The sequence below is a fragment of the Epinephelus moara genome, chromosome 3, assembly GCF_006386435.1.
Source record: "Epinephelus moara isolate mb chromosome 3, YSFRI_EMoa_1.0, whole genome shotgun sequence".
Classification (NCBI taxonomy): Eukaryota; Metazoa; Chordata; class Actinopteri; order Perciformes; family Serranidae; genus Epinephelus; species Epinephelus moara.
The window spans coordinates 27,676,935-27,691,699 of NC_065508.1; the positions used below are offsets into that span (position 1 = coordinate 27,676,935).

The following is a 14,765-nucleotide window of genomic DNA, read 5'->3' on the forward strand; positions in this document are numbered from 1 at the left end:
TCAAACTGCATCACATCAATCATAGGAGAGGTGGATGACACTAAAAGGAGTGCTGCAGGTCAATACATTGACAGATGGTAATCTGTGTAATGATACTGATCAACGACAAGTGAATCCTTAAAAAAGTGCTGACAGGAAATCCCTCAACATCACACATCAGTGCAGTCATACAAATTCATTCTATGTGCAAACTTGCCTTATTAATACACTAATAAAAATGTGTTGTCTTAAAAGAACAAGGAAAGAGGCAGTACGAGCAGATTTAGTTGAACTACTTTAAGGTGATGCCTTCATGCTCATGTGCTCCTCACTCACGTCCTCAGATCAATGTTTGATGCAGCGCTGCTCTGGCGCCATCTTCTGGTCAACCACCATTAAATGCTCCACACTAACCCACCCACACATACCAATTTTAAGACGTACATATTTTCAGTGGCCTTTGGTTGCTTTTAGTGGTTTTAATATTTCATAATCTTATGTGTATGTAATTGATCTTTCCAGATGTGTTTAGGTAAAAACTGGTACTTATTCCAAACAGGTGCAGGTTTATTTTACACGACTTACTACAGGGGGAAGTCATTATGTGAAAAATGTCTTCATATCCATCTACAAAAAGAACTAATGGTACACAGGTGGCCCAGTGAAATCAGAATGGTCGGATACTTCTCAGAATTCTGCGTTGAGGGAGTTTGTTGGTCTCGGAGGGTGACAGCCGATGTGGTTACTGTTGACCTCTGAACCTCCTGCTGGCAGAAATAAGAGCAGCCTTCATTCTGTTAATAGGATGGGAAATAGTTATGCAACGGTGGAGAACAGCAGAGTTAAGTGTTTAAATGTAAAATGAAAAGTGGTTAGTTATTGGTGACAAGTCATGTGGTCAGTGTGGATCGTGATGATTGCTGAGATTGAAAGATTTTGTAACCTACACCACAGGACAGAATGTCATGGTGCATCATCAAAGCATGCAGCTCTTTGAAAATCAATTAGAAATCAACGTAAAAAGCTGTATTTTAAGACAGGACGAAGGTCGATGATAGAAAAAGAAGAGAACGTAGCTTAATGCTTAAGTTCAAATAATGGTCATCACTTTATGCCGGCCATACCTGCTCAACTTGGATGGGTTTATAGACTTTGTCTGGTCCTCTCAGACCTGGGCATTCATGTTCTGACACTCTTTATCCTGAATACAAAGACTGACAACAAGGCTCCTGATTTACAGATTGACCGAAGCATTTTTGTCTCATCGTCCACCTTGGTTAGTTTGTTTTGCAGGGATTAAACAATCAAGATATAATGTGTTAATCAGTGAGGTGTAAAGGTGATGGTGGTTGGATTTGTTCACCATTAAACAGCTTTTTCCGCTTCGTGCTATGCTAAGCTAACCTTTTTAAAGACACATACAAGCTCTAAAATTGACAAGAGGGGCGTTTACTGATGTGTTTCAAGTCGTGGAACAAAACATGACAGTCTGTTCAGCTTGTGTTAACCACAGACCTTATTTGAGGCATGTAACCAAAACCCATTGACTTTGAGACGAGGGAACCGAGTGCTACAGTCCTAACTCATTAACTACCATTTTGTGGCCAGTTTTCTACCTGGTAGGCTGAAATTTAGCATGGAGGTCAAGCGTGTGTGTGTTTGTGTGAAGGTGTGTGTTCATGCCAACTGGCTAAAAGCTTGGAGGCAATGGGCATGGCCTGTTGCAAAGAGGTTCATAACCTCTTAATGGGTTCACGGACATGGCCAAAATTTTGTGGAACGTCTGGTGATGAGGCAAAGAACAGACTGATTGAGTGTTTATGTCATTTGGATAAAAAATGGGCAAACGTATGGATGCATGCACGTATGTGATCACAGCTACTGCAAAATTGCACTTGTTATAACATTAGTAAAGGGGTTGGCAGCCTTCACTAGCAAAAGTGATTTTTTGGCCCAAAAAACCCCCCCAACAAAACCCCTAAAAAAATCAGTTTGGAGCAGTGAAACATATTTGAGTCTTATAATGAAGGTAACAGTGAGACTAAATTCTCCTAAATCTAAATGAGCATATATTGATGTGTTTTCGCATGTGGCGCACACACCGTACGCGTTGCACTGCAGCTTGTTGACAGATGACCACGCAAAGTTATTACTACTTTTACTAAAATATCTGTACTTCCTCCACCTCTGCATTAGCTTAAAATCATGTGTGGACAGCCACTAATAAAACTTGATTTCTCACCTGAAGAGCCGATCTCCAGAGGTATAACTCACCAATATCACAATATCTTTTTGGCTTTGTCTTTATAATGATGGGATTGTAGGTTGTTTAGCTCGGGATATTTCTCAACCTCAACGAGTCTCTCCTCATCCATTCTTTGTCACATATGAGACAGCAACAGCAACAGGGTTCTCTTTATGTATCCATGGTGAGGAGAGGAGTCGAGCTGCTACGGGAGCTGGTATGTACAAGCAGAGACCAAGTGGGGGAAAAATGCATTTCATTCCCGGGACAGCCAGGCTGGAAATAGGAAAGAGGTGTAAAGTGCTGTGGGACAGCGCTTCCAGGAGTGCCAACGTGCATCTAGCCACCACTGGTGTTGGGTTGCACATTGAAAATAATTGGGGCATATTTTTTGATTCGCAGTGTTTGCTGGCGGTGTGTTTTGGCCTTTCCCCTGCTTTAGTATGTTTACTTCTATTGGAGTTTTAAGAATTTAAACAAATAAATAAAACAGCCTGGCTTTGTCCAGAGGTTAAAACTTACCATCACCTCTAAAACTCACCAAGTAACATGTTAAATCAAAAATGGCTGCTACCTCGGCCAGGTCTCTCTTGTAAAAGAGATTTTCAATCTCAATGGGACTTCCTGGTTAAATAAAGGTAAAATAAATAAAAAAAGATTATGGGGAATTGTTCACCTGCGCTGCCATGAATGAAAAGCCTGCGAGTAGTTTAATAATAAGGTGCTGTTTATTTAATCATTTCATTATTCACATCTCATGGTACACTCTCCTATAGCTTTGAATTGTAGTATTTACCATGTGTAATACTGACCTCAGCCTCTTCTCCCGAGCTTCCTGCAGAAAAAAAGAGCTGTTGCAAATATGAGCTGAGCTCCAGGTTCGACTCCAACGCCACCTCTGTCCCTGGGTACGTCTGGTCGAGGGAAATGGATTCTGGATTATAGCAATATGCTAATTTTTTTTCTTTTTTACCCGGGGACAGAGGCCTGACGGGGTTTGCAGCCGGCTCTACAGTTACTGTCTGGTTCAGTTCTGCAGACTGTGAAGTGCTTATCTGGCTCTTTATACACACTGAATGTCCGGATTAAGTGTTTGATCACTTTAACTGTGACTGCAGAGAGTCACGACAGCATCAGGGCGCCCCCGCGACGAATACCAACTCGGCTCGGTTAAAGCCGCGTCGCCTTTGAGTGTAGAGGGCAGCGTTTTTGTTCAAGGTTCAAGATGGTCTGGGTTTGACGTGGATTAAAACTGGACTGCAGATATTTTGAGATCCAAAGTTCCTCAGCTTTTCCTGTCAGCATGCCTTTTAGACTTGCGCAAGCACTGAGCAGGAGTGTTGCAGACGCTGCCCAGATGACACGCCATGGCATCGAAAACAGACCATTAACAATTAACAGCCTCATCTGGACAGCAAAGAAACTCCCTCAAACTAAAAACAGTTAGAACCACTTGGTGCAGACTCCCACTGCAGCTTTTTTTCTTTGTACAACTTTAAGGCAGGAAGTTCCACTTTTTTTTTTTTTTTTTAAATAGGTCTCAGTCTTAAATTCATGCCTCCCTGCACAAGAATGGATTTTATTTTTAAATAGAGGACGGGGAGCCTGGAAATATCCTAGTGTCCATCAGGCCTGATCCACTGAAACCAAAGTCAACACGAGTCATCCCGATGTGCTGTGCTATGCCATGTAGATGAAGGTGTTTAAATCGGTCTCATCCCGCTTTATGTACTTGTGATCTATCAGCCACTCGATCTGCTCCTTGATCATCTTCTTCTGTGGTAAAAACATGTTCTTTAGGATCTCCACCAGCTCTGTCTGCAGCTGGGCGTTGTTGATGCGCTTCCTCATCTTCATGATCTGGATAATGGCCTCCTGGAGAAACAATAAGAAAGTACACCGTAAAACAGATGGATTGAATTCTAGTTTACACAAACACAACCACAGGTGTCTGTTCCAACTGCATGATGGGAAATGGAAGGTGAAACCATGTATTCACAGTCGGCAGTGTTACATAACAGAGGAGAGACCAGCGGTAGCTTCACCTGCACGCTGCAAGCTCATCTCCATACCTGCGTTCTTAGTATCCTGAGCTGGACGATGCCCTCGTTCTCCTCCTCTCTCATTCGCTCTGTGGTGAGCTGCAGTCGACCAATCAGGTTTATCTTCCCCCGTTTCTGAACCTTTGAGTTTTTTCTGTAAAGTTGAATTAAAAAAACAAAACACAAGTGCCCCGGGTTAATGTACCATACAGGTCTAGGGTTTTTAAATTAAAGGTGCAGGAAATTTAATTTACAGTGTGTGTGTCTAAGTATAGATGTGCAAAGTATGTGACGTTGCAGGAAACATAAAACAACAGATAAAAACCTCTACAGTTTATTCTGACTTCTTTTCTAATGACTATTTATTTTATAGTAATTTCCTGGTAGAAATTCCTTGCATCACGTACATAAAAGCAAACTGCACTGAGCAAACGCTGCCTCAATTAGTTTGTTTTTAGCCACCTAAAAAAAGTGTATGCTATATTTGAAATATTTTCACCGCTCTATCTTGCTGTCAGATGGCTTCAATTCCCGCCGTTATCTCAGAGCCATCAAACTCCATTGACAAAAGCAGTAATATTACTCTGCAGAACACTGGAGCTGCTGGTCTGCGGCGGCACTGATTGGTTAGTGTGTACAGTAAAGTGGAGCATATATTCATAAATAGCGTACACTTGTACTGATACGGATTCTTTTAGGCATCTAAAATAAATGCAATGCACTGCCCCGTCTGCTGCAGTGCATTGCTTAGCTTCTGCAGATTTGGTTTATCAAAGATGTTAGTGAAGCAACTCAGTACTTAAAATAAGCACAGCAGAAATGTCAGATTGGTCAGACCACCATGTTTAACTACATATCTTTAAACGTTACAGTTAACGGCTACTAATGACAACAAAAATCTCCGCAAATGTAATCAACTTCCACCTCTAACCGGAAGTGAATGTTGTTGTTAGCGAGACGTCACAGTGATTTGATCTGTTATGCAAATAAAATCTGTCAACAACAGAAGCACATTTAGCTAAGCCTGTCATGTAATTATGTTATCGACTTACAATATATGAATATGACCTTGATCATTTTTGCTGACTTCGATATTGCCCGTTGTGTTTACATAGGTGTTTGATTACAGTTTTTTTTTGTCTAAGAGTTTTTGCACAGAGTCTAGGCCAAATAAACTGAATAAAAAATTAAAAAAAAACTCTATTCAGACATAATGTCCGCTAGCTGCACACGGGAATAAGGAGACAAACCCAGGGAGAAAATGATGAAATGCACTTGATTGTGAGCAAAATGTTGTCACACATCGCCTTACATTAGCACACATCTACACATACGGAAAATTATTTTGCCGTTACCTTACAATATGTGGAAGGTTAACGACCGAAGATTATTGTGACTATTTCATTAAACATGACAAAAATCCATGACTTTTCCAAAACTTTCAATGATTTTGACTAATTCCATGACTTTTCAGGGTCTGGAAAATATGATTGTTAAATTCCATGACTTTAACAGGTTTTCAATGGCTGTGGGAAACTAACATAAATGTGAATGAACCAGTATGTCCACTTGTTTTTTTCCCACATTCAATTCCAAGATGAGCACCCAGTGAACAGTGGCTCATTGCACTGAAGTGGCTACATTTCCAAGTCCTACAATGATGTTCAATGCTCCTGCATTGGTCGCAAGAACAGCATTTGTTTTGATCTGTTAAACCTGTATAAACTAACACGAGAGGACATCATCTTGTGCAGCACATAGCTTGTATGTTACCGATTTGTTAAAAAGAGAGCCCAGATCCGAAAATACAATGTTCATCCAAACAAGGCAACTTTTCCTTACATGAGAGAAAACTCCTGGTTGACGTAGAATAGTGTTCCTTCTGCAAAGTCTTTGGGTGAAGACACCACCGGGTCGTAGGACAACACTTGCCGCTTGAGTTTGGGAAACGCCACCAGAGACTGGGAGAGTGAGAGAAACATGAAGGATCAGAGTGAACAACCAAAAATCAGATTAATAAAACACATAAAAGACAAACTGCCTCAAATATAGAAGGCAACGCTGACAGTACTGCAGAACTAAATCTGTGGTTCATAGATGAGAATATGTTAAACTGTGACAAGGATGGTGGAGCCAAATTACTAGTTTTATTTTTCTTACTACATCTATCTAACTCCTCATCTCCACTTACCCAGAGAGTGCGTCGCAGCTCGGCGTCTGGCAGCTCAGTGGCGAGCTTGAGATTCTCAAAGCTGATCCTCTCCCTTGGCCTCTGGTTCCAGGCGAACAGCACAGCCAGCTGGAAGGTGGTCACCTCCAGGTCATACTGGCCCACCTCATTTTTAAAGGTTATCTGGAGGAAAATAATTTTGTTTAGTCACATGAAATACAGAGCTGTTTATCTTGCGCCAATGTGACGTACTCCCACACACGGGTTTCACATCTGTTGAACTCACAATGCCGTTGGACATGAGGTGATGCCAGTGAAGCTTCCTGCCGCTGTGGTTCTTCTTGTAGAAGTCTTCTACCTCTGGTATCAAGTCTTCCAGTTCTGTAGGTAGAGAGACGAAAACCTTCTCGCTGCTCCTCGACCACGCTCCAGCATTCAGGATCTTTATGTTGACCGAGTCAGCTGCAAGGGGATCATACAAAGACATTTTAGTGACTGAATAAAACTGCTTACAATTAGTGTGTCTTAAACTTGTGCAAAAATTATCTTGAAACAACCAAGTGGACTTGCGTTGTCAGTGTTACAATGTTTTAACACTAGCATTTAAAGTTCTGTCAAGTGTTGTCATTAATTTGCCTGCGTGAAACTATTACAGACTGCTGTTTGCTTTCCTGCCACGAGTTAGATGACAGGAACCACTCTCATTTCTGGAAACTCAATATGAAGCTAGAACCAGGACATGGTTACTTGGATACATGTACATGTTTCATATAGACAGGAAACAGGAGGAAACAGCTACCCTGGTAATTAACATGCCCGACACATGAAGCCAACGGTCAGTGATCGGTCAATGTTGGGCCGTCGGTGAGAGTCTGTCTCCCTAATCTTTGCAGTGTGTGCCACACTGTCTGCCCTTGTCAGCTTTTTTTCCGCTGATTCAACGTGTTGAAAATCTGTGCTGGCGATGGCGGAGCCCGCAAGTGAATGAACTCACTAATTGGCAGTTCTGTACAGCGTGCGAGAAGAGAAACAGAAGTGAGGAAAGTAAACAAACAGCTCAAGTCAGTGGGAGTGGGCCTAAAACAAACTTGTTACAAGAGGTAGGCTTATTTTATTTTAGCCATTGAGCTCTTTCGCAGAAACGTTTAGTGATGGTTCGTGTTATTGTTCACTGGCGATGAACCGGTTTTAAAACTTCAGGCAGAGCCAGGCAAGCTGATTTCCCCCTGCTTACAGACTTCATGCTAGGCTAGGCTAACTGCCCCCTGGCTCTAGCTTCAGATTCAACAAACAGATATGAGAGTAGAATCTTATCTCACTCATGGCAAGAAAGCAAACATCCTTAAATGTTGGACACTAGTTTTAAGTTTCTGTCGAGTTTTATCAATGAATCAACGACATTTTGATAAATAATGAATCATTTAAAGGTCCAGTGTGTGTTAAGAGGCATCTTTGGGCAGAAATTGCCATGTCGCATGATTCTACAGGAGCTCAGAACGGACACTAGCTTTAAACAGGGCCATTCGCATTTTAGCATACGTCACTATCTACTACACGCTTTGCACATTTGGAGAAGTTTCAGCTCTGCAACCTCACTGCTAGATGCCACGGAATCCTACATGCTGGACCTTTAAGTCAATTATGCTCAGAGGTGACAAAGACTTTACCTGTCTGCATCATGTATTATTAAGTGTGTGATTGAGACGTACCACCGTCTACCTCTTACCTGGTAAAGCGAGCTTGTTGTGTTTATGCATTTCTTTGAAAGATTGGTTGAGGTCCTCTGACACCTTGATGTCCTGAAACATGCGGGCCAGCTTGTTGACATAGTCAGCTGGCATTCCTACTTCCTGTTAGGATGCGTGACATCACAGGGAGACAGTTTATACAGGTGATTAAAACCTCTCACTGAAGCATAAATTGAGAGAGGCACTTTAATTTCTGTCAGGTGACACTGATGCAGCATAAAACAACTTCTTCCTCTCTTACCCTGAGCCACTCCACCATGTTCTCCTCTATCTCGCTGTCTGCTGAGATGTCCAGGATGAGTCGACGGGTCAGGTGGGCTTTGTGGTAGCGCATGAATACGTCTTTGTTCTGGACATACTTCAGTACTAACAGCTGCAAAGGAAAAGCACACAGATGGTTAAAGACGCCCACATTAAAAGTAAAGCTCTGCATTCTACGCCGCTGAGCCTCTCTAGTCTTCTGACCACTCAAAGCGCTTTTACACTATGCGTCACTTTCACCCATTCACACACAAAGCTTCCACACAAGGTGCAACCTGCTACTCAGTTTTTAGACATTCACACACGGAACAGTCATCAGGAGCAATTTGGGGTTCAGTATCTTGAACAGAATTCAAAACACAACGTCCAACATACCTGATATTACCAGTTCCTCAGGGCAAAATAACAATAATCCAAAGCAAACATGAAGGTTCCCTTAAACCTACCACTTCCTTGAGCTTGGCCTCTATCTCTTCAGATGTGAGCTTCTTGCTCAGTGGAGTCTTCCTCAAGAGCATGTCACAGTAGTTGGCCAGCAGCTCTGGACACTTGGACTCTGGTTGAGTTTTCAGACCGACCCTGTAAAACACAGGAGAGGAAAACTTGTGCAGTCACTTACGCTTTTTACGCAGAGGTCTCGCACAGAGGGCCGCTACAATGTCTCTTTTTTATGCCTCTTTTGCATTTAAAAACATAACGACACTACGGCAGCATCCTTTTGCTCCAGTGTCTGATTATAGACAGGATTCCGCCACTGCACAACCAAAAGAGGCGTGACGGGCGCGACATATAACACAACAGCACTGGGAAAACATAACATGGCAGTAACAATCATTTACCGTCCCTGTTTTATGGCGGCTGATCTCATCCTCTGCTCAGAGAGTGAGGAGCTCCCCTCATTGTTTTACAGACATTTACAGCTGCTGTTCTGCTTTTGAAAGTTAGCTGCTAACTGCTAACAGCTACTTTTTAAATCTCCCATGGTTGGTGGTACACATAACACATCCTAAAAACGTCACACTGTTCCTGCCCATTGTCTCATCCTACTGAATGTCCTGTTTATACAGACACTGTGTTGGCGCTGTTACAACCTCCCGTGGCGGATTAAAAGCAAGACCACACTGTCCACCCATTTGGTGATTGTACTTACAAACAGAACGGCGAGGTGGCTTGACGGTGTGATATTCCCGCCTTGTACGTAGTGTAAAAGGGGCTACACATTACTGCCTTTATCATTCAGCACAAAAACCAAATTATACACAGTGAGCATCTCTTACCCTTTCTGCTTCATAGGAAGTTCTAATTTAAATATAGTGGCGTCATTCACAACCGCTTTATATGCCTGCAAAGAAAAAACAGGACTGTGATCAGTTCAGAGCATCTTCAGACAGGCACATCCAACAATGACGCCACATTATTAACAGATAAGTCAGTAAAAGTGGAGCTCACTTTGTCTCGGGCTGTCAGGAAGCGAGGGTCGTCCTGAAAGGCCTCTTTCACCAGGCGGCTGAAGCGGTTAAACAAGGTGAGCAGCTGCTCCACATATTTCTCTGAGTCCTGCAACAGCAAAAGATTACTTCAGTCACGATACAGTGATCTGTGGGCCTGTATGTAAAGTGGTGCGGCCAATGGCCCCTTCCTTGGTTCCTACCCCTTTACTTATGGTGCCCTTGCTTGGACCACACCCATCTTCAAACTCCACCTGCATTTTGATCTCAACTACACTTTTGTGACTTCATCTGGCACAGAAGTGACAAAATGTGTCCACAGACAGACATAAATACCTAGCATAATACTTAAAACTGCATCTGAGGCAGCTCCCACTACAACTGTGTCACCAGGGGTCTTATTAATAAACACTGTATATGCACAAAGTGAGGCCTGAAAGACTCACAAGGTCACAATGTTGTCGCGGCTGGTAATCATCCTTTAACATTCAGACTCAACTTGCATTAATCGGGTGTTAATTTCCCACCAGAATCAGCATATGTGTATGAAGCACTCACAGAGGTGATCGTCTCTGCTGTGGCCACCATGTCAGCCAGGCCGGCGCTCATGATGTGCTCCTCCAGGTCCTTCAGCATGGGCTCGATGCCGCTGGGCACTTTGTCCATGAGCGAGAACATCAGATGCAACTCTGTGATGAAGGGAAACACAATGTTATCATTTTGTAGATAAATGAGGATTCTGAGCTCCACAGTAAACTGTGCTCTGTGTGACTGCTGCAGAGATCTTAAACCTATAGAGACACTAAAGATGCAGATGTACTAAAAAATTAATTCTGATGTCACATGATATTCATGTTTTTTTTGTCATTGTTTTGATGTTCTCAGTAGCAGGCTCGTCCCGCAGTGAAGCAGCAGAAGTGTAAGCAGATGTATTAAATCCTAAGCTTTTATTTGGCACCTGCATTATAAAACTAGCAGACGATGAGCTACTTAAAAATCCATTACTGTAGACACCCTTCGTCCATTTGTTTGATCAAACTGCACAAGCACAGATGTGGACACACAGACACACACAAATGTATTAAAACACAATGATGGGTGACTTATGAAACCCAGAAACTGAGCAGACAGCTCAATTATATAAATGTTCTTTAATTGATTGCAAAATGTAATCCTAAAATCAAATGTACTTTTGAGAAATGGATTTGAGGCACCTGTCGCATGCAAATTTTAGACTGTGTTTTATTTATTACGGCTACTTATGCTCAGACAACATCTGAGAACTTGGAACATTCTGCTATCTCTAAAATCTATAAAGGCCTTACGACAAGAAAACCCCTTGCTTCGGAACATGTTTTAGAAAAATGAGAAAGAGAAGGTAACATTTCAATATCAAATGAGGACTGGCTGGGTGTGTGCACATTTCAGTGGAAATGCAGTAACTCGTGTGTGGTGTGAGTGCTGGAACGTTAAATTTTGGAGACAGTGTGGGTTTCAGGAAGCCAACCACTGGCATGTATTCTGGGAGTGTCCAGTTATAAGACCCTTCTGTACAGAATTTCATAAAACACTGATGACTTTTTCTCATCATCTACAGAAAAATGTGTTCATTAAATTCTGGGTCAAGTGGGTGAAATGCGTCAGACCCTTACGGCCTGATTTTGTGGAGGTAGCAAAAAGAGGACCAAATGTTGTTTATTTTAGCAAACCTCACTGACTGCTATTCTGTTCTTTTTTTTCCACCCTCAAGTCTCTCAAGATTTTATATTTCAAAATACAAAATCTGAACAGCAGAGGAAAATGCTCAGTTTATCATGATTTATGTTTTGTTATATGAACTGCTGTATCCCAAAACAAAAACATAATCTTTGTAATTTCTCTCAAAAACTCATTGTCACAAATGTGTGAAGGGAATTTCGATAGAAAACGGGTGAATGCTGGAAGGAAGTGTGGCAAGAAGATGGCACTTATAGTCTGTTAATATCCTGTCCTACGTCAACTTTGGAGTCAAACATTTAAATTACTTGATCATGTACTTGGTTGCCGGCTCTTTAAATATTACGTGGCATTAAAAATAATAATAGTGATACTCACAATGACTTAAATCTACTCACTTATCAGCAAAAAATTCTGTTCTGATTTCCTTTTCACATCCCTGATAACATCTTCAGGACTGTATCTTCAGCCTGGATGTGTTCACATTTTGGCAAACTGGCACCATTAAAAGTGTGCTGAATTAACCATTATCAGTTCTTGTTTGCAAAGTACTCATGGCTGTAAGAACAGCTGTCCCTGGTTTTCTTTGACCCTGAAGAAAACATAAAGACGTGATGACTCTCAGACAGGTTCTGGAGATAGAAGGACTCTTTCTTCTGTGATCTTCAAGCTGATTTCTGAGAGATTAGCGAGGTCGGTCACCTCAAAGCACGAACACTCCCTGATGATCCTCTGTGTATCATCACCGACTGACTTAAGAAGAGTGATGGCGACAACACATGGATGTTCTACAGGCGTTCAGATGCTGGACAACAAGGTTTGGTCAGGCCTATTTCCTGTTGCAAACCTGAGCTGGCTGAGCCTTTGGTGGGAGCCGTCCGGCCGTACTCACTCTCTGTCTCATTTCGTTTGATCATGCCTGGACACTCGGCTAAGATGGTCTCCTTAAACGACGTCACCAGTGCATTGACACAACACTCCATTAACTGGGGAGATAAACAGAGGGGGAAATAATTCAGGAGAAATAAGTGACAAATATGTGCAAAACATTAATAAAATGGGGGAAATCTGGTTTTTCGTGTTTCTGAGAGTGAGATAAAAAAGATCGATTTCAATCTCATGTCTAATTTGTTTGTTTAAAAACAAGAATTTGTAGTTTTAGGGGGAGTTACGTGCTGCAACTACTCCCTGACAAACAGTTATCGATTCAACCAGCACTTGAGTGAAACATCTCCTGCTATACTGATGCCAGATTTAGCCGGTGAGCATATGTTTCGGTGCAGGTCCTTGTACAGAAGCGATGCTATCAAACCTGACAGTATCTTCACTGTGACCATGCTTTGCTCACTGTGACAACAACTCTGCAGGAAGCAGCGTAGAGTCGCTGTGGTCGACTGTTCACCAACAAATAGCTCCAGTATAAGGAGGGCTCGCAGCTTTGTCTTCACAGCGTCTGGAAGGAGTCAGGCAACACAAGTCAACAGTCCAGTATGCATCACGATCAGACCCTCCAAAGCTGGCCTACAGAAGAGTGAAGGGGAAGAGCCCAGGTGTGGTCTTGAAAAATGTTAAAGATGTTTTACGATTTACGTGTTGGATGAGTTGATAGAGAGGCCACAGATATTGGTGGGTTCCAGTATAAGTGGCTGGCTCATGCTGCTGGCAGCCATTGCAAGACCAGAGAAGACTCCAACTCTCTTTCTCTGGGGACATGCAAGGAGTTTGAGGAGAAGGGGGAGTGGACAGTCTCCACCAAACACTCAGAGGAGGATTTTTAAAGCGCTTTGAGAGATCATAAGACTAGAAAAGCACTACACAAGTGCAGTCCATTTACCATTTACATAACTCCCTCTAGAACCATAAATTGTCATTTTTACATTACTGTTTATTTAGAGATCAAAAGAGACACAACAAACTTTCAGATGTGAGACTGATATCTGTCTTCTATTCTCACAGTTGGAAAGAAAAAAAATAAGTTTATTTCCGTGAATGTTAAACTATTCTTTTATTGAATAAAAACTAGATGTTTTTAACTATAAAAAAATATGCTGAGCCCATCTGACAATAAACAAAATTAATCAAAAAAAAAAAAAGCTTAAAAAATAAATATTAAAACAAAAAGGCTATAAAATGTAAATACTGAAAAAATTTGTATGTAACATTTTATAAAACAGCAAAAAGAAACAAAGCAGTTGTAACAGTGGTCAGTTTTTTTTTTCTAACTTAACTCTGGGATTACAATCAGCTAAATAATAAACACTGTGCTCGTGTGTGATACCCACTGCTTGTACAGAGTTACAGTCACGTCTCGTCTCCAGGTATCGCAGCGCACGTTTCTCCTCTTCCCTCAGCTTCGAATCAGCCTGAAAATACAAACAAGTGAATCCACATTATTTCTTACATTTAAACACAATTTCTTTCACATGAAATACTCAACAGCATCTATCAGGAAAAAAAGATAATAAACATTTACACCAAAAAGCATCATATATACAACTATCTATTTCTATTGTGAAACGAAATTCTGTGTGCATGAAACTCCTGAATCTCTCTCAGAATAAGACACAAATTCTGGCAAATCTTATTTCACTGTACATGGACCATTCGCACGTAGTTATCAACAAAGTATGATTTTATTGAAATTATTAGACAGTTGTAAGACCCCTCAACGTCTGTCCTGTTTGTGCACTTTCATTTGTATTGCTCACGTAGTTCAGGGGATTTGAAACTTCTCACCGACTTGCATTTTAAAGCAGAAAAAGACTCTAAGAAGAATGTCAAAACAAAAACACTGGCCTCATTCACAAACAGTGTGTACAAACAAATCTGTGCTTAAAGCATGCATATGAACGTTTCAGTAGACATCCAAGATTCATCAATACTTTCTTACTTGAATTTGTTTATTCTTTACAAATTTAGAACAGCCTCAGATCGTGTACGCACAAATAATGAAGGCTGCTGTCTATGAAAATGTAAACACACACCTTTTAATTAAATGCATAGCAATATATCACCAGAGGATCCACAGTACGGTATTTTCAGGATACTTAAAGGAGCTATATGTAAGAAATCTAAAGCAAACAGTCGTAAAATCCTCCTAATATGTCACAGAGACTAAGGAATAATGTTCATATAACATACTGATCTCACCGACAA

General features: G+C 41.4%; 1 protein-coding gene across 2 annotated transcripts in view; it reads right to left on the reverse strand.

The window, feature by feature from the left end:
* Positions 1-2,933: 2,933 nt before the first annotated feature.
* cul5b (cullin 5b) overlaps positions 2,934-14,765 on the reverse strand; it is a 21,576-nt gene continuing 9,744 nt past the window's right edge. The window contains exons 7-19 of one of the 2 annotated variants that reach the window (XM_050037056.1): positions 13,892-13,972; positions 12,502-12,595; positions 10,452-10,582; positions 9,895-10,002; positions 9,723-9,787; positions 8,892-9,024; positions 8,426-8,557; positions 8,163-8,286; positions 6,723-6,898; positions 6,458-6,619; positions 6,109-6,227; positions 4,297-4,420; positions 2,934-4,099 (exon numbers count right to left, since the gene is read on the reverse strand). In XM_050037056.1, the coding sequence (XP_049893013.1) occupies positions 3,905-4,099; positions 4,297-4,420; positions 6,109-6,227; positions 6,458-6,619; positions 6,723-6,898; positions 8,163-8,286; positions 8,426-8,557; positions 8,892-9,024; positions 9,723-9,787; positions 9,895-10,002; positions 10,452-10,582; positions 12,502-12,595; positions 13,892-13,972 (1,644 nt within the window). In that variant the 3' untranslated portion in view covers positions 2,934-3,904. Of the gene's footprint in view, positions 4,100-4,296; positions 4,421-6,108; positions 6,228-6,457; positions 6,620-6,722; positions 6,899-8,162; positions 8,287-8,425; positions 8,558-8,891; positions 9,025-9,722; positions 9,788-9,894; positions 10,003-10,451; positions 10,583-12,456; positions 12,596-13,891; positions 13,973-14,765 lie in introns of both variants that reach the window. The other variant, XM_050037047.1, reaches the window with a different exon arrangement.